This window comes from Benincasa hispida, chromosome 1 (assembly GCF_009727055.1).
Source record: "Benincasa hispida cultivar B227 chromosome 1, ASM972705v1, whole genome shotgun sequence".
NCBI lineage: Eukaryota > Viridiplantae > Streptophyta > Magnoliopsida > Cucurbitales > Cucurbitaceae > Benincasa > Benincasa hispida.
Window position 1 is genome coordinate 5,845,336 of NC_052349.1, and position 27,197 is coordinate 5,872,532.

Here is a 27,197-nt window from a genome sequence, read left to right on the forward strand (position 1 = left end):
ATGGGAAATGGCTGTCAATTTTAGAATAGTATTTTGCATGCGTGCCTTTCTCATCTATGATTTCGTAAATATGGCAAAACTTTTAAATGTAAATTTTCATTTACTATTTATTCCAAACTTGCCTTCATATTGCTTGCTTTGCTTTCTTCTCTATGTCCAAATCGATGCTTGTGGCTTTCAAGGAAAAAGAAGAAGACAAGATTGTCTCGACCAAGTCTAGGAAGAATCAAGACATTTGTCAAAGTATTTCCTTGAACAGTAGCATTGAAGAAAGAGTAGCGTTGTAAATCAAATGATTGCTTCGTGAAATTTTAAATCACATAATCAAAGCTCAATCCTACAATATTACCAAATAAAAATCTCTTTAATTTCTCCACCAGATAAGAAGAAGAATAAAAATAAGAAGAGGATTGATTCTGGTGGTTGAATCAATGATTAAAATTAGACTTGTTACCTTTATGAAGCAAGTGCTATGATGGAAATCCATCCTAAAACCTGGTATATGATCTCCGTTTGGTTTTAATTTGAGAGCTTCTTCATCCTTTTCCTCATTAAATCCTAATTCCTATATCCCTTTCTTTCTATTTCATCGCAACCAAATTTTGTATATCTTCGAAATATGTCTCCCTTTATAAGATAATTAGTTGTGTGTTTTCTATTCAGTCATTTAAATAAATTATGTCTTTAGGTTTTATTATCCAACATCACGTGTTCTAAATGTCTAAAACTTTAAATTACAATGTTGTTGAATATGTGATCTGCAACATGTCTCTTTAATCACATATATCATTATGTTGTTGATTCTCTTTTGATGATGTACATCAATCACTGTAAAAATATGAGAAATGGGAAGTGAAAAATAGAGTTAAAATGACAAAATGTGTAAAAGTAAAAGAGAAGAAGAACTAAAGTTCAAGTAATCGAAAGTGAAGTAGAAATCAGATAATGATCGGTATAATTAGCAATTAGTATCATATAGTAATCAAATAGCAATCAGATAACAATCTATATCATTAGCAATCGTATAGCAATAAATAGCAATCACATAACAACCAGATAACAATCAAATTCCATACGACCAGTGAATCAATGAGGGTATTTTTTACTTTTCAGTTTCAATGCCTCATTTAAATTGGGTTAGGTTGACGATTTTGCCGTTTATGCAAAATTTAAATTGTGTGGACATGGGCCTAATTTTTATATCTTATTTTGACTTTTAAAGGTCAAGCAAGAAGACCTTAGAAGCAAAGGATTCTTTAAATTGCTTAATTTGCAACAAGCACAAAATATAGCCGTTGTAAGCATGTTGTTCGTAATAGAAGAATATGTAAATTTGCACATGTTTGAACAATCATATTGTGGACATCAAATATATATATTTTTGTTATTTGTTTCATGTGAGTACAATGGTCTATTGTTTTGTAGCTTTTTTGTGTCTTAGTAGATGGTTTTAGCAATAAGTATAAGATAGTAACGATGGATAACAATCATATGGTAATTAGAGAACAATTAGTAGGCAATTAGCTGATAATATAAAAAATGACTAACTATAGCAATTAGATGATAATAAGATATTAACTTGTGATGTAGTTTCTTCTTGACTCAAATCGAATCTCAAATCACTATTTTTTTTTTTTTTTAACTTTCTCTTCTCTCAATTTTTAGATTAACTGTTAGAGAATAAAATGTAATCAAATAATAGTTAGAAACTATTAACTAATTGACAAAAACTTGAATGTAATAACAGTAGAAATTACTAACTAATTGACAAAAATAAGAAGTTAAGCATATGGTAATCAGGAGGCCATCAAATTGGGAAATAAAAGCACGAGTAGATTGTCTAAGCATAAATAATAAAAAATGGCTTATGATTGATATCTGATTTCTATATAATTTGTGTATGATTTCTATCTGGTTGTCATGTGATTGTTATTTGATTGTTATGTGATGTCAATAGATATCAAATATTTTGTGATTTTTGTTTGATTGTCATGTGATTTCTGTTTGATTTTCATGTGGGTCTCATGTGATTGCTATCTGATTGGTATTTTATTACTATTTGATTTTTATCTAATTGTCTTGTGATTTTCATTAGATATTAAGTACTTTGTGAATTCTATTTGATTGCCATGTGTATCATCGGATTGATATAACAATGAAAGATATGCCATATACAAATTTTTTATAATAATTTTTCATTATCGGTGGCTTTACAATTTAGCACATTATCAACAAAAAAAAAACGTGTAATATGAAAGTTTAACATATAGTATAAGATAACAATTTTATACAATATTGTTCAGTATGTTATCAATCAAAAGCATAAAATCTAACTTCAAAGTCTAAAAATATTCCAAAAGAAAAAAAAAAAAAATCTCATTTCCGTTGTAAAATCTTTAAAAGGCAAAACTAGGTGTTTCAATAAAGGTCTTTCATGCCTTTCTTGAAGATTTGTGTTTTTTTTTTTTTTTTTTTTTTTTTTTTTTTTTTTTTTTGTCATTTCCAAATCAACAACCTTGGTGTAGGTTTCAATTTTCTTTTTGGCCGTTCATTCCTCACCACAGGCTTATCTCGTGAAGATTGCCTTGTTCGCATTCAATTCTCAATAACCTAAAATAATAGAGAATGAATAAAAATAAGTATATGATAGTAATCAGATAACAATTGAATAGCAATCATATGGTAAGTAGATAGCAATCATATGATTGAAAATTAGAATTGAGTAATGATGCAAAATAAAAGGTAGTCAGATGGAAATCATAAAACAATATAAAAACTACTATCCATGTGACAAAAAATAGAGGTAATCAGGTGGCAATCCAAAAGCAATCAAATGATAATATCATAAAACTACTAACTATGTGGCAATCATAAAGCAATTAGATGACAATATCATTTATTATCATTTAAGTTATTGAGAACCCTAACCAAAGAAGAGAAAACGAAGGTATGATTTAGGTAACCACATAAATTTAATATATTCCAAGAAAATTCATACAAAAAAAGAAAGTAAAAGAGATAGATTCTTAATTGGGGGAAATATGTAAAACCCTAAGAAAATTCCTAAACACCGCTTTTGTTGGAAATTTTCACAAAATGACCCGAAATCCAAAAACTTTTTTACCAATGACCTCTTCCAAAAACTTTTCTACCATTGATCTTTTGCCCATGCGAAATTCCAAAATTACCCCCAGTTCTAAAAAAGCCTTCAGACCGTTTGGTGAACGCGCGTCTCTACGAATACTTTACAACGATAGGGTCTCCCTTCATTTCGTTCATTTCCTGATCGTTAAGAGAATACTAACCAATCGGATAGAGAATACTAAGCGAGCGTTTAGATATTACCAAGCGATAGGATAGAGATTACTAAGCGATCGTATAGAGAATACTAAGCGATCATTTAGCTAACAGTTACGTGATCGTTTAGACATCTGTTATGCGATCTTTTAGCTAACTGTTACGCCATCGTTTAGATATCTGTTACGCAATCGTTTAGTTTTTATTACGTGGTCGTTTGGCTAGCTATTACGCGATCGTTTAGATATTTGTTATGCGGTCGTTTAGTTATTTTTATGTAACCGTTTAGTTGTTTTTATGCGATAGTTTAGTTGTTTTTAGGCGATCGTTTAGTTTTTGTTATACGATCGTTAAGGTTTTGTTATGCGATCATTTTGATTTTGTTATGCGATCGTTTGGTTAACTGTTACGTGTTCGCTTAGATATCTGTTATGCGATCGTTTAGTTTTTGTTATGCGATCGTTAAGTTTTTGTTATACGATCGTTTAGGTTTTGTTATGCGATCGTTTAGATTTTGTTATGCGATCGTTTAGTTTTAGTTATGCGATCATTTAGATAAATTTGTGCTAAATTTGTAGAATATAATTGGTATTGTACATTTAACTAAGAAAATAAATAACTAAGCAATCGTCCAAATATAAGTAAAATATCATTTAAGATGATGTGCAAGATCGTTTAAGAATATGTAAACGATCGTCTAGAAATAACTAAGCGATCACCTAAAAAAATAACTAAGCAATCGCACACAAATAACTAAGCGATCGTACAGAAAAACTAAACGATCGCCCCAAAAAAATTACATATTGTTTAACTTAGATGGGCCAGTGCCAAGTGTTATCAATGTTTGTCTGCACGTTTTCTTGTTATATCCTCTCTAACCACATCGTATACACCTATGTATTTGTCGTGGCTCCTCTCCAATTGAAGGTATCCTGACGGTTTGACGTCGATCTACACTTGCTACTTTTTGCGGTGGTAAAATTGGTTCAAAATCTCCAAGATCTGATCTTCGAATCCATTCTTGTCTGTGTCCGACTGGGAAGATTGGTTCGGCGTAAGCAGCAAGCACTCACTCAACTGTAAACCATTTTACACATAATGTTTGAACATTAATGTTTCTCAGGGTCGCTACAGATATTGCATGGGAGCACGGGATCTCAAAGCAATTAAACTCCATACAAGTACATGTCTGTGAACAAAGATCAACCAACTCCCTCAAATATCCATCGTCCACATTAATTATATGCATATCCATCAAGGAAACACGATATGTTCTAGACATCGATTCCGATTCCTTAAGAATATTCATTGTGTAATCAGTTACAATGTTTGTGCATGTCATTGCATGTGTACATCGGATATAGAACCAACCTTGTAGCCACTCGCGGATATGCTCTAATAGCTTTGTGATTGGTAGTTCTCACACATATTTCAACACTCCATTGAGGCATTCTACTATATTTGTTGTCATCTTGTCATACCTACAATGGACTTGATAAACCTTTGCCCACTGTTGTAATCCAACCTCCTCAAGATAGGCCGTCACACCAGGATATTGATGGAGCTTAGCTCAATACATCTGAAACTCAGACATTCTATAAGCTTTCGCCGCTAGGTAAAAGTGTGGGATTATGTTCTTATTCTTGAATTTATCAACCAAATTGTTCCGAATATGGTGTATACATAAGGCATGAAATGCATCAAGGAATATACTTGCAACAGCCTTTGCAATTGAGATGTGACGTCTGATATAATCACTAAATTAGGAACGTCTCCTATCGAAGCCTTTAAATGAGTTATGAACCAAGTCCATGATGCATCATTCTCAGCATCTACAATACTGAAGGCAATAGGATATATGTTGTTATTGTCATCAATACACATTGTTATTAACAACACACCTTTGTATTTCTCGTGCAAATGGATCCCATCAACAACGATTACTGCCATGAAGGCGTACTTAAAATATTGTTCGTCCTCTACTTCAACCTCAAATATCATACCTAGATTTGCAAGCTTAAACGTCTTGCCATATGCCCTAACAATAGCATATGACCTTTCTAGCGACCCTCGTGCGAACACCAATTCGTACTCTCTAGCGCGATAAGTTCGCCCGTAACTTATGTTCACTCCATAATCTCATCAGACGTCCTCAATTATATCTCTTAGGCGGTAGGTTCGACCAACTTGTTCGTATTTGGACTTGATTAAGTGTCCAATAACCCAACTTTTTGCTTGTCGATGATTACTAATTCTCATTTCAAGAGAACATGTATGTTCACTGAGATATTTCATCACTTTAAAGGAATCACTTTCTTTCATTTTTTTTGCACGAACCCTCCACCTGCATTCCTCAACCGAATATCGGATAATTAGAAAGCTCTTTCTTGAATTTTTTTACACAGTTGTTAAAGTTCTTTCTTATTGCAAGTATCAATAATTTAACTGACAAATCATATTTCGAAAAGAAAATTTGACCGATCTTTATATCCTCGTCATTTAGACAGCCATGAGATATTATGATGAGGTCGTTCATTCGACGGGTCCTTTAATGGTCTGGGTATATCAACAAATGGTTCAGTTGGAACGGTAGAATGCATTAGAACTGAAGGCATCACAACAGGTGGGACGGGAGCAGGTGGGGTTGGAACATGGATGTTAGATGTTGGAGAAGTTTGTAGTCCTGAAGATTGTCCATATCTATGTTCAGTATCGAATTGTAAAGTACATCTGGGTTCACTGTTATGACCAAACCAAGCTTCACTTCGGTCATCCTCCAAGTTATATGGCTCAATATGATCATCAAGTGAAGATATGGTATAAATATTGTGTGTCGAAATGGTTGCAAACCCACAATTTTGACTGGTTGAAATGGATTGATCGGTTGGATTGCAATACTAGTACATATTGTTCGTGTGTACTCCATGACTTTCACAAGGTGTAACTGATACAAATAATGGCTTCCGGGATGCATCACTGCCTTCTAAAAAGAAGCTAAGATCTTCATCGTCGATATGTCAATTGGGGGAGCCGGGACCAATAGATTGTAGCAACATTTGATGTGTATATTAAACATATCCGGATCGATACTCAGTCATTGGTGCATCATACTCACTAATTCATTGACTATTATATTATTTCTGACTTTCAGACCTTTCATACCACCAACATAATTTCTTCCAGACTCATCCCAATCCCCACCAAATCGTACAAAGATGCGAAATAGCGTCATTGATCTACAATGGGATAAACAAATCATTGATAGTGAACGATCGTTTATACATTACTATGTGATCGTTTATAAATGTTTACATGATCATTTATAATTTACTATACGATTGTTGATAAATTACTACACGATTGTTTATAATTTACTAAATGATCGTGTATAAATTACTACACAATCGTTTATAATTTACTATACGATCATGTAGTAATTTATACACGATCATCTAGTAATTTATGAACAATCGTTTATATTATAATGAACGATCGTATATATATTACTACACGATCTTTTATAATTTACTAAACGATCGTGTATAAATTACTACACAATCATTTATAATTTACTATACGATCGTATTGTAATTTATGAATGATCGTCTATATTGTAACGAACAATCGTATAATAATTTATAGACGATCGTTTATATTGTAATGAACAATTGTGTATATATTACTATACAATCGTTCATTTAATGCTAAAAGACACTTATTATGAAAGCAATTTGGGACAATAAATCGTAGAATATTATTTACATTCTCTCCGTTTTTTAATCTGATGATGAAAGTGATCAACGAAGATGTTGGACTGAAACTCTGAGATAAAGCTACGAGAGAACAATGAGAAAATTTCGTGGGGAGTTCAACAGAAAGTGAATACTGCCAACAAGAGCGTAGCTCAACTGGCATAATACTCGTATTATCGACCTCGAGGTTTGAGGTTCGATTCCACACTTTAATTACAATACCTTTTGCAAAAAAAAATAATAATACTGAGAGTGACCTTCCATTCTCTTCAATGCTATTGGAAGAATATTAGTAATGTTTTTGTTGAATGTTGGTGTTGTATTAAATGCACATTGAATGAAGGGTTGAAGAAATCGTTGAAGGAAGAAGAAATGTGGTGCAATTTGAGGAGTTTCTAAAACTATAGGTAATTTTGGAATTTCGCATAGACAAAATATCAGTGATAGAAAAGTTTTTAGGAAGAGGTCATTGGTAGAAAAAATTTTGGATTTTGGGTCATTTTGTGAAATTTTCCGCTTTTGTTCATCTTTCTCAAATATGAATAGGTGAATAGTATATAATGTTTTTTTTTTTTTTTTTGTTAAATTATAAACTTAAATGAGATAAATGTAACCTACAACACATATCCGATTTCCCTAGATTTTGCCTAATACGAGAATCAAAGTGATGATGGAGGATTAACCTAAATATTCCATTATTAATCACACCTCCATTTGAAACATAATCGCACAACAATTTTTGTAGTTGGACAAGATCGAAGGGGATTTTCCCCGAAAACAATGCAGGAATAAAGGGAAGGACCAGGGCATTTTCGCCGAAGACAATACAGTAATAGACTAAGGGAAGGACATGGAATGGCTCCGAGCGTTTGTTGCAAACTTGAGAAAGGAACGAAAGATGAAGAGCTTTTGTTGTGGACTTGCAACAAACCCTAAAATTTTGTGAAGATGAAAGAATAGGAGTAAAGCTCGAAGTGAATTAAATTTGTGGGTATTTTTTACCTTTTCTTTTCAATCCATCAGTGAAATTGGATTGGGCTTAAATATTTTTTCATTTTTACAAAATTAAAAAAATGTGGGTCACGGGCCTGATTTTTTAAAATATTTTTGATACTTCTACAACACGCCCATAATCATATTAAAAGATCATTTAATTTCAACATTTTTATTTAACAATTAGAAGAAATAAGATTTATTTTTCTTATATTGACCTCATCTTATTGGAATTCGAGAATTTTATTTAGTGTCACAAGATATGACACATGTACAAAATCTTGTAATAAAATAATTGATACAATCGAAATATATATATATATATATATATATAAAGTATCTCTCATATATCTAACAAAATTATTAGCTACGTTATTCTCTACTCTCAAATAATTTCTCCCTTTGCAAGAGCATAAATGCATAATCAAACTTCAAATTTGCTCTCCCTAAGGCACAATAATTTCTTACAAAATGTTAGAGCCTTAAATCATTATGTTGTAATAATAATAATAATAATAATAATAATAATAATAATTTTTTCTATAAACTTATGGTATTGTATCAAGTTTAACTTGAATCTTTCAATTTTACAAATTGCAACAATAGACTTAGTGTTGCTATATCTATCCCCTAATTCACCCATTAATTTCAACCAAATATATATATTGCAAACTCACTAGATTCAAAAATAACAAAATTTTGTACAAATCGATTTTTTATTTTTTATTTTTAAATTATCTCCAATATCAATTTTTTTACTTTAAAATCTGGCATCATAGGTATGTGTTATAACTCTAAAATAATTATTTTAACAATATTGTCCAAAATAATGAATTTTATAGGAGGAGAGTAGAAATCGAATCTCTTACTTTGAAGTACTATATGAGTTGAACTACATTTAGTATTTGAGACAACATATTATCAACAGGTAAGATTAAAATTAACCAACTCTATTTGGGATTGTTGTAACTTTTAAAATAATTGAGAAAAATCAACTATGAAAAGAAGGTAAATTTAAGCTTAAATTTAAACAAGTAGATTAGAGTGTTTAGTAAATAAGTACAAAAACATCTCATTTTGAATATAATAATTAAAATAGATTTAGAATAATTTTTTTTAAAAAAAAAACATAATTTTAAATTTTAAATAATTGTTTAACTTGATAAATTTTGTTTGTTATAGATTAACTTTTAAATATTAAAAAACATAGTTGTATTTAAAAATATATATATATGGTATATATACAAAAGGATGGATTTAACTCATAAAAAATAGAAAATAGATTTGATTGTTTGAGAAATAGATAAGTATATAAAAAAAATATATAAAATTGAAAACTAAAAACTGTAGCTATTTTAGGAGAATCTACGTGAAACTAATGTGTTTTTAAAGGTTGTTTTAATATATTCAATTTAAATATGTTTAACAACATTAGCCTAAATTTGTAACACGTAGAAATTATAAAAAGAATGATTTTGTTATTAAAGGGGGAAAAAAAGGACGGCCCAGATTTTGGAGGTGAATACGGCGTTGATTCAACAGTTTCCCATCCACACAGAGCTTCAAAGTAACGCAACACCGTGCACCGTCTTCCTCTTCTCGTGTGCCGTCCTCCAAAAAGATAATGGCGGCACACCTGTGTCTCAATTACTTCCCCTCCTCCTCTTTCCCTTCTCTGCTTCGCCCTCCTCCTCCTTCCTCCGTCAAACGCCGACCACTTTCCGGTGAGTTCAATTCTCAACATAATTTACACTGTTAGCTGCACACCTACTTCACTGTTTTCTCCATTTTCCGGTTTTCTTTCAATTTCGCGGTTTAATCGCCATACCTCTTATCTTGTGTTCTTTCATTCTAAATTTGAGTTTGAAGGGCTTGTTTTCTTTGTCATATGAGGCCTCTGGGGTGGCCTTGTAGCCTTGTGCATTCCCATTGTGTTATGTTATTGATGCTTTTCTTATGTTGTTTGAGACTTTTTTTTTTTTTTTTTTTGATGTTTTTAGGATATTAGAAATTCCCAGTTTATATCTGGGTTTCTTTGGATTATTGTAAATTTCAGTTGCCGATACTGTTATCTATACTCTAATACTGCTTTTAATTGCTCTTGCCTTCTGTCTGTGGAAGTTTTCAATTATTCAATTTCAGATGATCTTTGTGTCTGGTGGAATTTAAAGGTTATTCTCTGAACTGCATGCTTGCACTGCAGAAATTTGATATTAATGAACTTTCTAGGTGAGCTGAGTTGATTGAGTTTATCATTTTCAATCGTTTCAGTTGCAGCAATGGGTGATGATCCTATAAAAGAATGGATTCTTTCTGAAGGAAAGGCAACACAGATAACAAAAATTAGCCCAGTTGGTGGTGGTTGCATCAACCAGGCAAATCGTTACGACACCGATGCAGGGTCTTTTTTTGTGAAAAGGAATAGGTAAGAACTCTGGGTTCTTATAGTTGACAGATGATAAAAAGAAGTAAAAGAAATTATGAGCAGTTATGAAACTTACTCAGGAGCATTGGACCCTCAATGTTTGAAGCTGAGGCTCTTGGTTTAAGTGCAATGTACGAAACTCAAACTATCCGTGTTCCTAAACCATTCAAGGTTTGGTGATTTTCAGTTCTGGGAAAAGAAAAGTTATACTTCATTACTCAGTCCAGTCACTGTTCTTCCATAAAGTTGTACTTCATTCATCCATTGTTTGACTAGAAATATGAACTGACCTTATTTTACTCGTTACAGTTCGGATCCTTACCTTCTGGTGGTTCATATATCATTATGGAATTTATTGAATTTGGTTCCTCCAGAGGCAACCAGGTGAGAAATTGACCATCCTCTTTTTCATCGGTATCAATATGATAAAGATGGCGACAGAACTTCTAAATTTACCCTTTACACTGGCCTCAGTCTGAGCTGGGAAGAAAGCTTGCTGAAATGCACAAAGCTGGAAAATCTGATAAGGGCTTTGGTTTTGATATCAACAACACCATTGGCAGGTAGTGTTTCAAGTAGATGCATTGGTCAGAGATAAGTACCATTCTTAGCAATTGAAGCGGAGTTATCTAAGTGAGTTCTCATTCTAATTGTAATGTTCCTAGTACTCCACAAATGAACACTTGGTCATCAGATTGGGTACAGTTTTATGCGGAAGAAAGATTGGGATTTCAGCTGAGGCTAGCGCTTGACCAGTATGGCGATAGAACGATTTATGAGAAAGGTGAACTTTGATTTGGGAGAATAGCACTAATTTGGTTTGGTAGACATTCAAGAATATAAGTATAACCACTTCTCTAACTTTTAGAGAATAGCACTAATTTTTAGTTTTGAGTGATAAAGGGCTATTATGTTCTTCCATGTACTTCATAGTTAGTAATGGACTCTAAAAGGGGTAATATAACCCTTGATTTCTTTAGAAGATTTGGTAGTCAAATAGATATTACAGGATTTAGTAATTTGTTATCATCATGTGAAGATGAAGAACTATGGGGTTATTCTCTGTATAGACAGCTGCCCTTGGCTGTCTTTCTGATTGAAAATTGTGGTGCAATGAGAATGCTTCATGTAGCTTTTGCATTTAACAGGACAAAGGCTGGCAAAAAGTATTGGACCTCTGTTTGATAATGTCACAATCGAACCATGTTTGCTACACGGGGACTTATGGAGTGGAAATATCAGCTCTGATAAGAATGGAGAGCCTGTTATACTCGACCCAGCATGCTATTGTAAGTTCAACTTTCCTCATGCTTCATGCATTTGCAATTAAGCAAGTAATGGTTGTATGCAAAAAGATAAGTTAAATTGAAATCGATCCCTTCGGAAGTAGAAGTAGAAGCATACATGGTAGATCTTAGGGGTAGATGAATCAAAGTCGAAACGCTCCTACCTCTTATTCGAATGGGTTTTTAGGATTTCTTTCCCCTGCCCTTTTGTTTTAAATTTCTATCCAAAGAAATCATTTATGTTAGCAAGTGTTTGGTTTCTAAGGCTACATTTTTCAGATGGACACAATGAAGCAGAATTTGGAATGTCATGGTGTGCTGGGTTTGGAGGATCTTTCTATGATGCTTATTTCAAGGTATTATTCCAAGTTAATGTCCTCCTGATGGCTGATTCCTCTTTATTTGTCAATTGTCTACTTCCCACCTTTAATTCCTTTGCTAACTAGTTCTTACATTTATGTTTGGTCATTTTGTCCAGGTTATGCCCAAGCAACGTGGGTTTGAGAAGAGGAGAGATCTTTATCTGTTGTATCATTACCTGAATCATTATAATCTCTTTGGTTCCGGGTACCGTTCATCTGCCATGTCGATAATCGATGATTATCTGCGGACATTACAGGCTTAGACCTGATTTTTCTCAAGTGAGGTTTGTTTGGTGGTTCATAGTCAATTTTGGTGCTGCCTGTTGTTGTTAGAGCTGTATAGAATATGTATCCCATTCCTCAACTTCTCTGTATAATTCTCAATGCATGGCAGCTGAAAGCTTAAAGATAAGCCGTTTCTCTAATTACCTACTTCCATATATAATCTTGTTTGTTTTAATTCAATCTAATAGTTTTAAGTTCATGTATGAGGTGTACATAATTAAGACATTAAACTACAATGATCACACATGCAATATCAATCTCTATATCTAAAAGGTGCTGTACGAGGAGAATTTTTTTTCTCTCTATTTCGCTCTTTATTTTTTCATAAATGCCGATTATACCATTCCTTTAGTTATTTGTGTCATTTTTTTTTGGAGAAGAGAAGGAAAAATAATGGAAGGGTGGCGAGAGGAGAGATGGGAAAATAGGCGTTTATACAATTTGCATTCACACCTATATTTTAAATATTTTGGTCCAATTTCTATTTGGTTCTTAAGTTTTCAAATGTTACTAATTTGGTTCTCAAGTTTTGAGTTTTGTTTTAATTTAGTCTCTAAGTTTCAATATGTTATAATTTTATCTTTGAGATTGGAGTTTTGAGTTTTGTTTTAATTTAGTTCTTATGTTTCAAGATTTTATATTTTTAACCTCAAATTTCATTATATGCTCACTTTCAATTGTTGACATCAATATCTATTGATTAATTAAAAATAATTATGAAGTGAAATCTTGAATTTAATTCCAAAAGTGAAAAAAAAAATAGTGAAATTTAATTAATTATAATTCTTTTAATGATTTTTAATTTATTAACATAAATTAATACTAAATACGAAAAAATGAGTATTTAGTGAATAATTGAGTTTAAAAGTGGGGTTTTTTAAATATAAAAAATATTTTAAAATATTTTAAAATATTTACATTTTATATCAAAAAATTCAAAAAGTACAAAGCACTTTTGGAACTTTTTGTTATAAAATGTAAATATTTTTGGGATTTTTTTATTTATAAGAATTTTTCTTAAAAGTGTTAATCATGAAACATAGAGATCAAATTGAAGCAGAACTTAAATGTCAAAAGGTAAAATTGTAACATTTTGAAACTTGGAGACTATATTGAAATCAAATTCAAAAATTAATGATTAAATGTGTAACATTTTGAAATTTAGAAATTAAATAGAAACTATACTCAAAACCTAGGTACCAAAAAGTTTTTTTTCTTTAAAATAATTTTATTTGTACCATTTGGTTTTTTTTTAAATCTTTTTCTTTTCCAGTTTTTTACATATTACTTATCTAACAAACAAACATAATAACAAAAACAAAATTTTTGTTTTTGTATCTCTTTTTTTTTCTTTCAATATTATACTATTTCATAGAAATTATACACTATCATTTTATAGAATAAATAAAATACAACTTATTGGCTCAAATTCCATGTCAAAAATATGGTTTCTTATATCAGAGTGATTAAATTAAAAAGGAATGAAATAAAATTTTCATTATTTGTAAAAGAAAAACATTGGATCATTGGATCGTGTCAAAATAGAGTTTTAAAAGTTCATAAACTAATTTTCTCTGATAAAATAGTATTATTGTCTCCAAATTTAAAATTTTATACTTTAATTTTATTCATCCACATATTTTTAATTTTTTCAATCTTTCTATATTTCTTGTTAAATATTCAAAATTTTCTACCACATCTATCACAAGTCATTTACATTGTAAATTAACTTAAAACAAGAAATACACAATTTCGATAAATAAATTCAATTAAAGTTTAAATTTTGTCGTAAATATTTTAAATGTCTCAAACATTACACGCACCTTAAGTACTATCGAACTAATACCACCATATGTCAATGTGTTCAAAATTATTTCTATATAGCTCCCAACATAAAGTCCACTGTCCGATAATTAAACTATTAAATATTTGAGTCTCAACAATCTGAAACACCAAGGCCCTTGAAATGACCTCTCAAGAGTACGTATTAGTTCACATATCAAGCACTCGTGTGTCAAAAATGAACAGGCTATAGATGAATTGAGCAACAAGATGAAGGGATGCATGATTCAACTTTCAACTCGCTGATTTCTATCCTTTCCAACACTAAAGTTCAGTTACATACAAGATACAACTAAAAGAGTTTATTTCATCCTAAAATGAACAGTAACAACAAAGTTGCTCATATAAATTACCACTAAAAGAGGGAAATAATAGAAATTAGAAGAATCCCCCCTTCTCTTTTCGCTTACCTAGCTTCCATTGATACTTCTCCTGGAGCTGCTGTGGACGCTTCCTTCCCAGTTGACTTCTCATGTTCCACCCTTCACTTTCTTTCCTTTCTTCTTTTATGTTAGCGTAAAAACGATGAATGAGCATTCCTTATACAGATACCATCCTTACGACCTCATATACAGAGCCACCAATTAAGCGTTTCTTAGATAGTTGATTAGTGATGGTTTCCAAAGTAGGAAGTACAGCCATCCTGCAGGAACTTGAGTTGATCATCCTTTCAAGTTAATGCCTCAGGAACTACTGTTCCACTATCAAATTGTGCAACCTAACAAAATCATCTAAGCTTAGCTCCTCCGGTCTTGACTGCAAACAAATGAAATATAAAGAAACCAGTTAACAGATAATGAGGAAACAAAAGATTGGCAGGAGATATAATATGCCTTACAGTTGCGGGAAGGCTAGAATCTTTTAAAGCTCTTTCTATCTCAAGGGATGTGCATATGTGTTGAAGAGATTTTCTCAACATTTTACGCTTTCCATTGAATGCTGAGTTAACCTATAATCCATTAACAATCCAAGGCGTGTCAAAAGACAGTAGAAAATACGCTAAGGAAGAAACCAATATGCGGTACCAAATTTGGTGGCTCACTAATTTAATTTTAGAAGTGTGAAATTTGAAAACGTGAAGTGTGTATACAGTCATACTATACCATAGCAACGTATGCTGTGGGTACTCTTCTATGCAAATGCAGTGACTGAGGCAAATGATATAATTTGGTTTTTCGCAAAGACAGTTTTTGGTTGAGCCAAGTTTTTCACAATAGTTAAAAGGAATATGTATGGATTAAGAGCAAAATATATAACCATTGAGAAGAAACTTTTGGTGGATGAAACTGCCGGATAGTCTGCAGATTGCTTCAGCTTGAAAGATACAACAGCTGCGTCAACCTGTAAAATCGTAAATAAAAGAAAATATCAGTTTTCAAACTCTCTGTGTGAGTGAAGAATAAAGTTACGAATGGGGTTGGACTTGGAAGTAATTCCATGTGTCCAAAAGTTCTCTAAGTTGAAGTTTCATTATCCTTTTTCTTTTTCTATTATTTTCATTCATGTTTCAGGTGGCTGAAAAATGTAGAAAGAAGAGGCTATTAAAGATGTTAAGGACTTTGGTGATTATTTGAGGGATACTTATAGAAAAATGAAGAGAAAAACAATTAGAAAAGAAATGATATCTCACAAATTATAGATCACTTACATTAGGCTGAGGAAAAAAGTTTGTCCTCGGAACTTTAAATTTCAATTCAGGACCTACGAAGGAAATGTAAGAGAAATTTTATATATAACTTCATAAAAAATGATAAGCATTGAACATAGATACATGTAGTTGGTTATTTGTTTATCCATGCAATAGTTAGGGGCAACTTATTTTATTTTTCATCCAAGTCTAATATAGTTCAACTCTGTTTCAACAAATTTGAATCATAATTTGTCTCCTTCAGTTTTCTAGTTGAATCTGAACTCTTGGATTTTTGTATACGTTAATCATTATGACCTGCCAAAAAAGAAAAAAGAGTGAAAAAAAATGTTTCCAACTTTAGGAAGATTTTTTTTTTTTTTTTGATAAGAAACATTTAATTGATAAATGAAATAATCCAAAGAGTACAATATGGAGATACCTGATACAAGCCCAAACAATCAACTTCGATAAGATTATGCGATAAAACAATGTATTACATAGGTTGTTAAGGTTTGATAATTTGAATCAAGTAATCAATCATTAAAATAGTTACTTTTACAAAATAGAGTGTAAGGCCCCTAGTTAGGATAATATTGGGATTATTGGTATTAGTATTAGTAAGCTTAATAGTAAATAGCTAGTAAATATGTTAGGGCAAGAGGGAGTGGGAGTGGAAGAAAAGTGTGAAGAATTTTGTGGTGATTTCCTTATTGGGAATTTAGAAGAGTTTAGCCTTCTCGAAAGGCTAGTGGTTATCTTACTACTTTTCTATGATTTTATAGTAAAATTCTAAATATATTTTCATATTTGATTGTTCTAGAGTTTATTCCCTGTTCTTGAGTATTTTCTTGTTATATGATATTAAATATATTTTCATATTTACTTGATGGAGCTCTTAATGCATTCATAAATTTTGAAACACATATGGATGAGATACACAAAATTCTGAACAATATGGAAAGAGTACAACTGGTAGGATACCTGAATAAAAGTTCACAAATACATTGATGGGTCGATATTCGGATGTCCTCAGAGATGTTTCCACTAAGCGTAGAGCTGCCTCCTCCTGATAGTTTAAATATAAATCAGTCTCCCTATAGAAAAGACACTGACAATACGTAGCTAAATTGGAACTTGGAAGTTTTAAGTTTTTTCCCCCCCTTTTTTTTTCTCTTTTCTCTCTCTCCCTGTTTTTTCTCTCTCTCTCTCTCTTTCTTTCTTTCAATGACAAAAATAGGTTTGTAAAAATAATAAGATAAAAAGCATTAACCACAAACAAGAAAGTCCCAATCATATTTGGAAATTATTCTCCAAAGGTAAGAAATAATACCTGAAGTAAAAGAACAACTTCTGAGAAAATGTCTCCCATTGGAAGAAGTTGTTTAATTATATCTGTACTTATATTGAAAGGTATGTTGGAGACTACCTGCAGACAAGAAATTCAAGTAAGCTAATTTAGAATAAAATAGTTCACTTCAAATGGATACACTATTTGAAGAATAAACTAGAACGGACTTGAGTTTCCCAAACAACGTATACAAACATCACAAACACTTTATGATCAAAACAAAAACATCATGCCACCATTAAGAGATGTGGAGCTTAACCACTGCTTCTTGAAATTATCTAAGAATATGCAAGAACTTGTGAACCATTACATAAATAAATAAAAAACACCAACACCAACATCAACAACAGAAAATGGTTATTGCACTGGCCATGTTCTGACACATTATAAGCAAATGTGACAAGTTAAGAAGCATATCTAGTAGATGTACTCACATCAACAACAGAAAATGGTTATTGCACTGGCCATGTTCTGACACATCATAAGCAAATGTGACAAGTTAAGAAGCATATCTAGTAGATGTACTCACATCAACAACAGAAAATGGTTATTGCACTGGCCATATTCTGACACATTATAAGCAAATGTGACAAGTTAAGAAGCATATCTAGTAGATGTACTCACTTTAGCAGGTTGTGATCTTGAATCAGACAACTCAATACTTTTGAGCAACGACATCATATGTGAGCTCACATGACATTTAACAAAGTCCTCGTTCAGAACCTGCATGTTCCAGTTGGAATAGTACAACATTGTCTACACTGTAAGATTAAACATGGCAAAATTTATATTGACCACCTATGCATCAAGCAACTTCCAAAAAAATGCTCGTAATAAACATAGAGCTAAAGTAAAAAGTGACAAATATATTATTCCTGGCACCTAGCAACCTATAAGAAGCATTTCTTAATGATAACCTTTTTTTTTTCTTTTGAAGAAACATTTTCTAGTGATATCAAAAATGAATCTTAAGAGGGTGCTTGGTGAATGGGGAATATTCAATGATGCAACTTCGGGTGTTGCATAAAAGAGTGACTAGTTACATGGCCGGTCATCTTACCGGTAGCTTTCTTGATTGACTTAAATGTGAGAAAAATTAACAAGAAAATGAAATACCAACTTATAGGAGTGATCTTCTTAATAAGTAAGATGTTTTAGTACTCAAAGAAATTTGATCGGCAAACCTACTAAATCACGAAAGGGAGAAAAAATACAATATAACTTACCTTCAATCTGTTTGTGTTAGCAAATCTTTCATCTACTAGAGCAGCCATATATGAATCCTGTACTCGAACAGTGTATCCAAAATAAGAAAGATGGGAGATGTCGGAGTTGATAGTCAGAGTAAAATCAAAACTTGCATCTGAGAACCAAAACTTCAAGTTCTTGTTTTCATTGTGGACACTGACAGGATCCTTTAAAAGACTTAACAGGTCAAGCAATCGATATAGTATAGCATTTGAACAAAGATTCAAACATTCCTAGATTTGAATTCTTGTAGACAAGAAAATAGAGTATATGTTATAGTAAGTGCTATTTGCCTCGTAAACTGATACACATTTTTTCCCATCTGGATCCAAGGATTGATATCTGACAGAAATCACTGATCATAAGTCAGAAAAAGAAAACTAACCTTCTCAACTGCAAGCACTGTAGCACCTGCACTAATGAGGACATTGGTTAACGACCCAGTTCCAGGCCCAATTTCTAAAACCACATCGCCCTCTTTAACATTAGCTGCAGCAGCCAGCTGCTCGTTAATTGAAGAGTTCAACATATAATGCTGCAAGCATAGAAGATGCCAACGTGTGAAGGAAGGAATTTATAGGCAAAATCTAACTTTGTCCAATCCAACCAACCGCTACTTCTATTTGAGAAAGGATAATCAAACTTGTCGATGCCATTTACAGTTTTTAATACATTAAATTAATTCCTAATAAACCCTCCAATGTCCTATGTTCAATCCCCATATTTAAAAATTAACTTAAAATCTCACTGTCTCCCAAGCTTTGGGTAGGCGGACCTTTTATGGGGACTAGTAAGATGGCCTATGAACATAATGTAAGAAATGAACCTCAATACCAGTTATCAAAAAATAAATAAATAAAAAATCATTCCCTAAGGATTTATGTGAAGAAAAGCATCAATGCGCAGAGAATAAATCTCCCCAAAATTATCCAGATACTCGGCGTACTCTCAATTACCAAATGCTATCCAGAAGAAAGGCTGCCTCCTGCATTCCAACATATAATCGAATGATATATTATATATAATCTCCCTCTCTCAGTATCATATTGAGACTTCCGCACAATTTATAACATGGAAATTACTGATTATCTTATACATTTCCCAATTTCCCCCAAATTTCCCAGTAATTCAAACGCAGCTTAACGAAATTAGCATCATAAATTACTTCAATGACTAGAAGATAATCAGATAAACACGGTGTTGGGGAACGGACCTGGCCGAGAGATTTTCTGGGCGTGCGGCCTTTGGAATTGAGAGCTCTTAGTGTGGAATGATAATCATCTGGATTGACTCCTTCTCCAACTCTCGCTGTTGCAGAAGAACAAGCAACGAACGGAGTCGCCCGCCGTGCGCCGGCAGTGGCAGTGGCAGTACTAGCCGAAAAATAGGAATTAGGGCTCAGTCTATAGCTCGTGGGTGAAAATGGCGGGAGGAAGAGATTTGGAAGTGGCGGTGCCGCCATTTTCTCACTCTCCGCAACTCCCAATCCGAACGAACGTGGATAAAAGTATCTCCGAATTTATGAAAATATGTTCTTTGGTTAATGCCACGAAAAATTATATATATTAACATTATATTTTTTTAGAAAAAAATATTTTTTTTAAATAGTAAAATTGTTGAAAATATTTTTAAATATAACAAAATATCACTATCTATCCATATACTGATAGATATCTGTTAGTATCAATGCTATCAATGTTTATCACGGATAGACAGTGATATTTTACTATATTTTTTAATAAATTGACTCGTTTTCCTATATTTGAAAACATTCATTTTTCTAAATACAATATAGAGAGTTTACGAAGAAATATACATATCATCCTTCGCAAAAAGTAATAATAACAATAAATAATACAGAGCAAGAAAGTAACAACTATATTTTAATCCATTTATATTCTTAAATTTTGTGACAGATTAAAGTTTAATTTTTAAAATTATGGAGACTAAATTGTTACTCCATACAAATCATAAGAATCAAATTTGTAATTTAAAATTTTATATCACTAAAATTTATCTAATTGACATTATTTTTCTTCCAACATCATGGTAATAAAAAAATAAAAAAAAACTTGGTGTACATTTATTTCTATGTAAAAAGAAAAAGAGAAATATGAGAATATGAAAAACCATTTGTATGGATCATGAAAGCCACCATCGCTCTCACTGTATTCTAACATTTATTTCATTTATTTAAGTTTAATACATGTGATAATTTTGCATTACATTTTTCAAACGAAATCTTAACTAAAAGTTCGAAATTAGTTCATTTATAAAAGCTTGAGATTTTAATTTATATATATATATTAGATTTTAGTTTTCCAACTTGAATTGTCTAGACTTTGTTTACTATTCTGTTTTTATTTTTGAAATTTGACCTTTTTTCTTATCATATCTTAATGGATTTCGTATTTTCTATTTAATGACTTTTTTTTTAGAGGAAAAGGATCTTATAAAAAAATATTATTTGGTATTTTTTAAAAACTCGACTTTAATTTGAAAATAACCCTAAAACTAGATAACAAAATAAATAAGTTCATAGTTGGGAGTAACATTTATGAGCTTAATTTACAAAAATCAAAAAGTTATGAAACGATACCAAAATTTAAAATCGAAAAAGGAAAAAACAAAGATAGACTTTGTAATCACTTTTTTATGAGTTTTTTTTTTTTTCCTTTTATTTCAGTCATTATAGAAAAATCATCGATTTTTAAAATGATAATTGGAGTTGGACTGACTTCATTTGTCGTTTTCTGTTGTAATTATATCGTATGTTTCTAAACTCGGTGAATATTTAATATTTTTTATGCAATTAAAATAAATAATATTGAATAGTTCCTATTTATTAGTGTATAACTGAGTTTATATATGTATGTATATAAATTAATTAGAATGGAATCGTCTATTGATTTCATCGTTAGTGAGATAATTACAAATGAAAGCCACCAATTATTAAAAGACAATACCATTGAGTGAAGTAATTAGTTGACTCAATGGGTAACATGCTTGTCTTAACCTTAATTGATATGGATAAATCATAATGCTCACTTAAAAGCTCCTTTGATGCTTTGGCCTTTAAATTATTTTGCCCTATTAACACAACAACTCAAATGTTGCCAGATATATGTCAATCAACATAAAATTTATATGTCATAATTTAATGTAAATTCCGACATGATTCAATGAATAAGACGTCGATAGTCGTTTTAAAATTGCTAGTATAAACCTAGTTTAACAATAATTGTCATATATTAACTTTCATCAGGTCGAAGATTCAAATCTCAATAAAAATTAGAGAAAAAATCAATTTACACCCATGAACTTTGTTGTTCTATCAATTTAAACTGTAAACTAATAACGGTATCATTTTACAATTTTCTTCGATCTTAGTTTAAAAAACATTAGGTGAAATATACATGTGTTTCAATTAAACCTCTAAATTGTTATAAGTGAAACAATTAAACATCATTATGATTACAATTGAAATTTGTCCATACATTCAATTATCACACGTGTGTAAACTTATTCAAATGTCAAATTAACAAAATTGACGATTAGAATTGATGCATGGACATTTTCAAATGAAATCTTAATCGAGAGTCTAAATTGATTGACTTAGGAAAGTTAGGGATTTAATTGATAAAGTCATAAGTCTCACACGATGATTATCCAAGTATATCATAATAGACGGTACAAGTCGATATGTTTATGAAAGTTCAGTTGGATTTTGGTAAACTATTAGAAGTGCCTCACTCTTTTACTGTTTTTGTTTTAATCATGATGTATATTTTTATTTTTATGCAGTAGCAATCTAATTTTAATTTAGCAATTATATGCTTTCATATTTTTTTTAATGATACCTATCCAAAACCCACTAAATATAAAATGGAATTATTTAGACTAATCGAACACTTAAAGATAATAATCAAAATTTTAAGAAAAATTAATCAAGTTTGAACTAAACGACATACACCATTAAATTGAACTACCAAATGAAAGATCCATAGTTTGCCTTTTCATTTTAAAGTAGATATAATAATAATAATAATAATAATAATAATAATATATTATTATTATTATTAAATGTTAATCTTAATTAAAGATTTGATTAATGAAGAGTCCAATCTCCAAAGCAAGTTGAGATGGTTTCCCAAAGTGATTTCCCTATCCAAATCGAAATAGAACCAATCAAAACGACGCAGTTCTGGAGCCCACAAAAAAGTATAATTCTCCATCCAATTGCTATATTCCAAATATTAATCTATTGTCATTTTCATTAATTATTTTAATTTATAATTAAACTTAATCTTGCCGGATTTTTTTATTTCTAATTTAACGCTCAGTTTTTGCAAGCCGACAAAAATCGAACGGCCCGTTTTCTGTCGGCTTCCTTGTGTAGTATATTTCAACCTACCGAGCCTAGCCGAGCTGAGCCAAGCCAAGCCATTTAGTTACATTGCTTTCATATTCTAGAGTTTCTAGCGGGAAAATTAAAATAATAAGGTAGTTTTAAAAAAAATTTATAAAAATATTGTAGTTTTGAAACTATTTACAAAAATATGGTTGTCTTTTTTTTAAAGGTCTGAGTGTTGAAAATTCGACCAACCAAGGTCGAATTTTCAATATTCGACCTTTACCTTTTGTTAAATTTTCCATTTTATAAAAATAATTTTTAAAAATATTTTATTATTCTATTTAACTTAACTCTGAAAATAACAAATTAACAAAAAAAAAATGTAAATTAAAATATCTCATTTATATAAAAATAATTACAAAAATCAATGTGTATCACAAGGCGGACGTCGTCGATTTCGAGCTGGTTGTCATCATCAACTTCAAACTTGAGGTTTCTCTGGTTCTTCTTGATGTTGCTCTGTTACCTTTGCAGGCGTTTCATAATATAAATATTCATTATGTTCTCCACAAGCCCGATCATGCCCATGCACGTATGAAGACGAAGGACTAAGGACCAGCCTCTGAGTCATGATGTCCTGAATCAAATGCTGACATCATCATCATCGGACTAACATAATTAGCTTGACTCTGTGTCTACATCACAGGGGGCAACTATTCCACATTATAGGCAACCTCATCAAACTCATCCTCTTCCCGAACATGTCCTCTATGTCTAGGAGTTGATGGAGGAACAATAAGTATATTGTACATATAATGTATCTCCTCTGTAGCTTTGATTGTCACTATATATAGCAAGAACCTGGTTCAGATCATTCGCAACATCACGGAGTCTACTGTTGTTCAATATATGTGAATTATAAAATAATTAGATAATATTCATTCATTTATTAGATGATCCACAGCTGCTCCCGAACGAGTGACGTAGCGCCTTGTGATATTATTATACCAGTGAATGTAGTATTGAGTGAGATCCCTGTCAAACTGTTCAATAGAAACCCTCATTGCAATAAACCTTGCACGATAGTGCCATTGCACTGCCAATGTGCAACTTTTTGGGACCAATTTACAGTCCTTAAGTCGATATCATGCAGTAGGGGTTCAGTATTACAAGGCGATGGGACATCCTACTGAAAACCGAATTGTCTCATCACCCTGTCAGGAAGATGCCACTCACCAATGTGAAAACATATGAGATGACTCATCGTCCGCCATATGTTTTGACCATTCGTACATAAATTGGGCAAAGTATGCATAATAATTTTGTACGGCTCACAAATAACCTGAAACACAAAATATTTTATTGGAGAACATTAAAGACAAATACAATAAAAATGTGTATAAAATAATCAATTTGGTAAAGTGTTAGTGTACCTGATCAGGTTGAAGCAAATCAAACATGTATCTGTACCGGCTAAATACATGTGTGGCTGTCCTAGTCACACAAAATTTGTCTCTCCACCTAAATTTTTAAATTGATCATTTAGATTCTAAATTAACTAGATCAATGATATAAAAATTAAATTAAATTAAAATAACATACCGAGAATCGTAGGCTCGTCTAGCTAACTGAGAGTCATTGGCATGTTGTAGCTGTGGAGCCATTGTTGGAAATCGCTCACAAGCCCATAGTTGCAAAAGTATGAGAGGCCAAACTATCTCACGAACCTCAGGATTGTTGCTTTGCATAGTTGTCTATACAACTATGCCAAACATGCTTCACCCCACGAATACCTGTCTCTTATACACATCTAGATGTGTATAAGAGACAGGTAAAAGGTAGGCGATTGTATAGGTTTTAAGAAGGCGATCGTCTAATTGTAATAGCTAAGCGATCGTGTAGGAGTTTGTGGGCGATCGTGTAGTGAGGAAAGAGAGCTCTCGAGCTGTCTCTTATACACATCTAGATGTGTATAAGAGACAGGTTCATAACCATATCAAACTTAACATCGATCCTTTAATTTTATCGGCAGGTGGGGTCACACCAAGGTACAGTTGACAAACTTGTGACCAGTCATCGTACATCACTTCGATGACTGACTCACCGTCAACAGCTAACCCCGAAAACACTTCTATGTCTTGTAAAGTGATAGTGCACTATCCAATAGACATGTGAAATGTATGCGTCTCGTGACCAAGGTCGTGATCAGTTGTCAGTCAAACTAAGTAAATCCCAATATGGCAACCTCATAGAATCCATATATGCGGAGTAGCGGTAGTATTTGAGGATGGAGTGGGATAGTGCGCTGGAGAACTATCTCTCGACGTTTACAAGATATTTCTCCAGTAATACAATCTCTGTTCGCACAAACATCGGGATCAACAGGTCATAGGTTTAAAACCATGATTCAAAAGGAAAAAAATATATATTTATTTCTCAATTTAAAAAATATTTATTTCTCAATTAAATAATGTACAACTTAATTGAAAAAAATAACATACAACTTTATAAATTATAATTAAAAAATTGAATATACAATAAAAGTATCTACACTTAATTAAATATACATGATAAAATAAGTATTTATTTCTAAATTAAAAGAATAATGTACAACTTTATAGATTACAATAAAAAAAATGAATATACAATAAATTATAATAAAAAGATGAATATACAATAAATTATAATAAAAAAATGAATATACAATAAATTATAATAAAAAATGAATATATAATAAAAAAAAATAATTATTTCTCAATCCCTAACTATTTGAAAATATTTATTTCTCAAGGTAGTGAGAAAACATGAGAAAATGAAAGGCGACAGTGAGAATGAGAGAACGAAGGCAGTGAGAAAATGTGAGGAAATGTTAGGAGAGGAGGGGGATTATAAGCTTAAAGGTCGAGTTTTCAAAACTTGACCCACGGGTTCGGCGTTGGGAAAATAATATGGATGGGACGGGACGAGACGCTGACACGCTGCAGAGATTCAGATTCGTTTTAAAATGGGTCGACGATTCAAATCACTCTGATGCGCTCTGTAGAGATTTGGATTCATTTTAAAGCCATCGCAACATCTAATTATAATAGATAAACTCATGTAGTAGTTTGTGTAGTGAGGAAAGATAGCTATCGAGAGTGGGATTTCAGAAGACGCTATCATGGAGAGACCATCGCAGCGTGCCGCTCATCGTGTACTTCCACTAGGCGATCGTGTAGTAAAGCTCAGCGATCGTATAGCACTTGGTAGACGATCGTATAGTAAAAGGTAGGCGATTGTATAGGTTTTTAGAAGGCGGTCGTCTAATTGTAATAGCTAAGCGATCGATCATGTAGGAGTTTGTGGGCGATTGTGTGGTGAGGAAAGAGATCTATCGAGAGTGGGAGTTCAAAAGACGTTGTCCTTGAAAGGCCATCGCAGCGTGCCGCTCATCGTGTACTTCCACTAGGCGATCGTGCAGTAAAGCTCAACGATATTGTAGCACTTGGTAAATGATCGTATAGTAAAAGGTAGGTGATCGTATAGGTTTTGAGAAGGCGATTGTCTAATTGTAATAGCTAAGTGATCGTATAAGAGTTTGTGGGCAATCATGTAGTGAGGAAAGAGAGCTCTCAAGAGTGGGAGTTCAGAAAACGCTGTTCTGGATAGGCCATCGCAGCGTGTACTTCTACTAGGCAATCGTGCAGTAAAGCTCAGCGATCGTGTAGCACTTGGTAGACGATCGTATAGTAAAAGGTAGGCGATCGTCTAATTGTAATAGCTAAGTGATCGTATAGGAGTTTGTGGGCGATCGTGTAGTGAGGAAAGAGAGCTCTTAATAGTGGGAGTTCGGAAGACGCTGTCTTGGAGAGGCCATCGCAGCGTGCCATTCGTCGTCTACTTCTATTAGGCGATCGTGTAACATTTGGTAGACAATCGTAGAGTAAAAGGTAGGCGATCGTATAGGTTTTGAGAAGGTGATCATCTAATTGTAATAGCTAAGCGATTGTATAGGAGTTTGTGGGCGATCGTGTAGTGAGGAAAGAGAGCTATTGAGAGTGGGAGTTCGGCAGACACTATCGTGGAGAAGCCATCGTAGCATGCCGCTCATCATCTACTGCCACTAGGCGATCGTGCAGTAAAGCTCAGCGATTGTGTAACATTTGATAGACGGTCGTATAGTAAAAGGTATGCGATCGTATAGGTTATGGAAGGCGGTCGTGTAATAGTAATAGTTAAGAGATTGTGTAGGAGTTTGTGACCGATCACAGAGGATTTAGTAAGTGATCGTTTAGTCATATTGAGAGATCGTGGATAGATTGTAAACGATCGTTTAACGTCTCGTAAGCGACCAATTAATCTTGTTTGATTCCTATCGTCTAATAAAGAAGTTGTT

At 32.3% G+C, this 27,197-nt stretch overlaps 2 protein-coding genes across 2 annotated transcripts; one reads left to right on the plus strand and one right to left on the minus strand.

Annotated features, from left to right (window-relative positions):
* Window positions 1-9,538: 9,538 nt before the first annotated feature.
* Window positions 9,539-12,672, plus strand: LOC120071419 (protein-ribulosamine 3-kinase, chloroplastic). Its single transcript, XM_039023697.1, has 9 exons — window positions 9,539-9,766; window positions 10,314-10,467; window positions 10,548-10,638; window positions 10,777-10,851; window positions 10,942-11,030; window positions 11,133-11,251; window positions 11,616-11,756; window positions 12,033-12,109; window positions 12,232-12,672. Exons 1-9 carry the CDS (start codon window positions 9,667-9,669, stop codon window positions 12,376-12,378), a joined length of 993 nt encoding a protein of 330 aa, XP_038879625.1. The 5' UTR covers window positions 9,539-9,666; the 3' UTR covers window positions 12,379-12,672.
* A 1,742-nt stretch (window positions 12,673-14,414) lies between these two features.
* On the minus strand, window positions 14,415-19,991 carry LOC120070294 (ribosomal RNA small subunit methyltransferase, chloroplastic). The gene is made up of 10 exons (XM_039022212.1): window positions 19,682-19,991; window positions 18,854-19,003; window positions 18,447-18,503; window positions 17,845-17,943; window positions 17,203-17,298; window positions 16,854-16,938; window positions 15,891-15,943; window positions 15,500-15,583; window positions 15,081-15,191; window positions 14,415-14,998 (listed from the first exon to the last, which is right to left on the minus strand). The coding sequence occupies exons 1-10, from the start codon at window positions 19,928-19,930 to the stop codon at window positions 14,933-14,935; spliced, it is 1,050 nt and encodes a 349-aa protein (XP_038878140.1). The 5' UTR covers window positions 19,931-19,991; the 3' UTR covers window positions 14,415-14,932.
* Window positions 19,992-27,197: the final 7,206 nt, after the last annotated feature.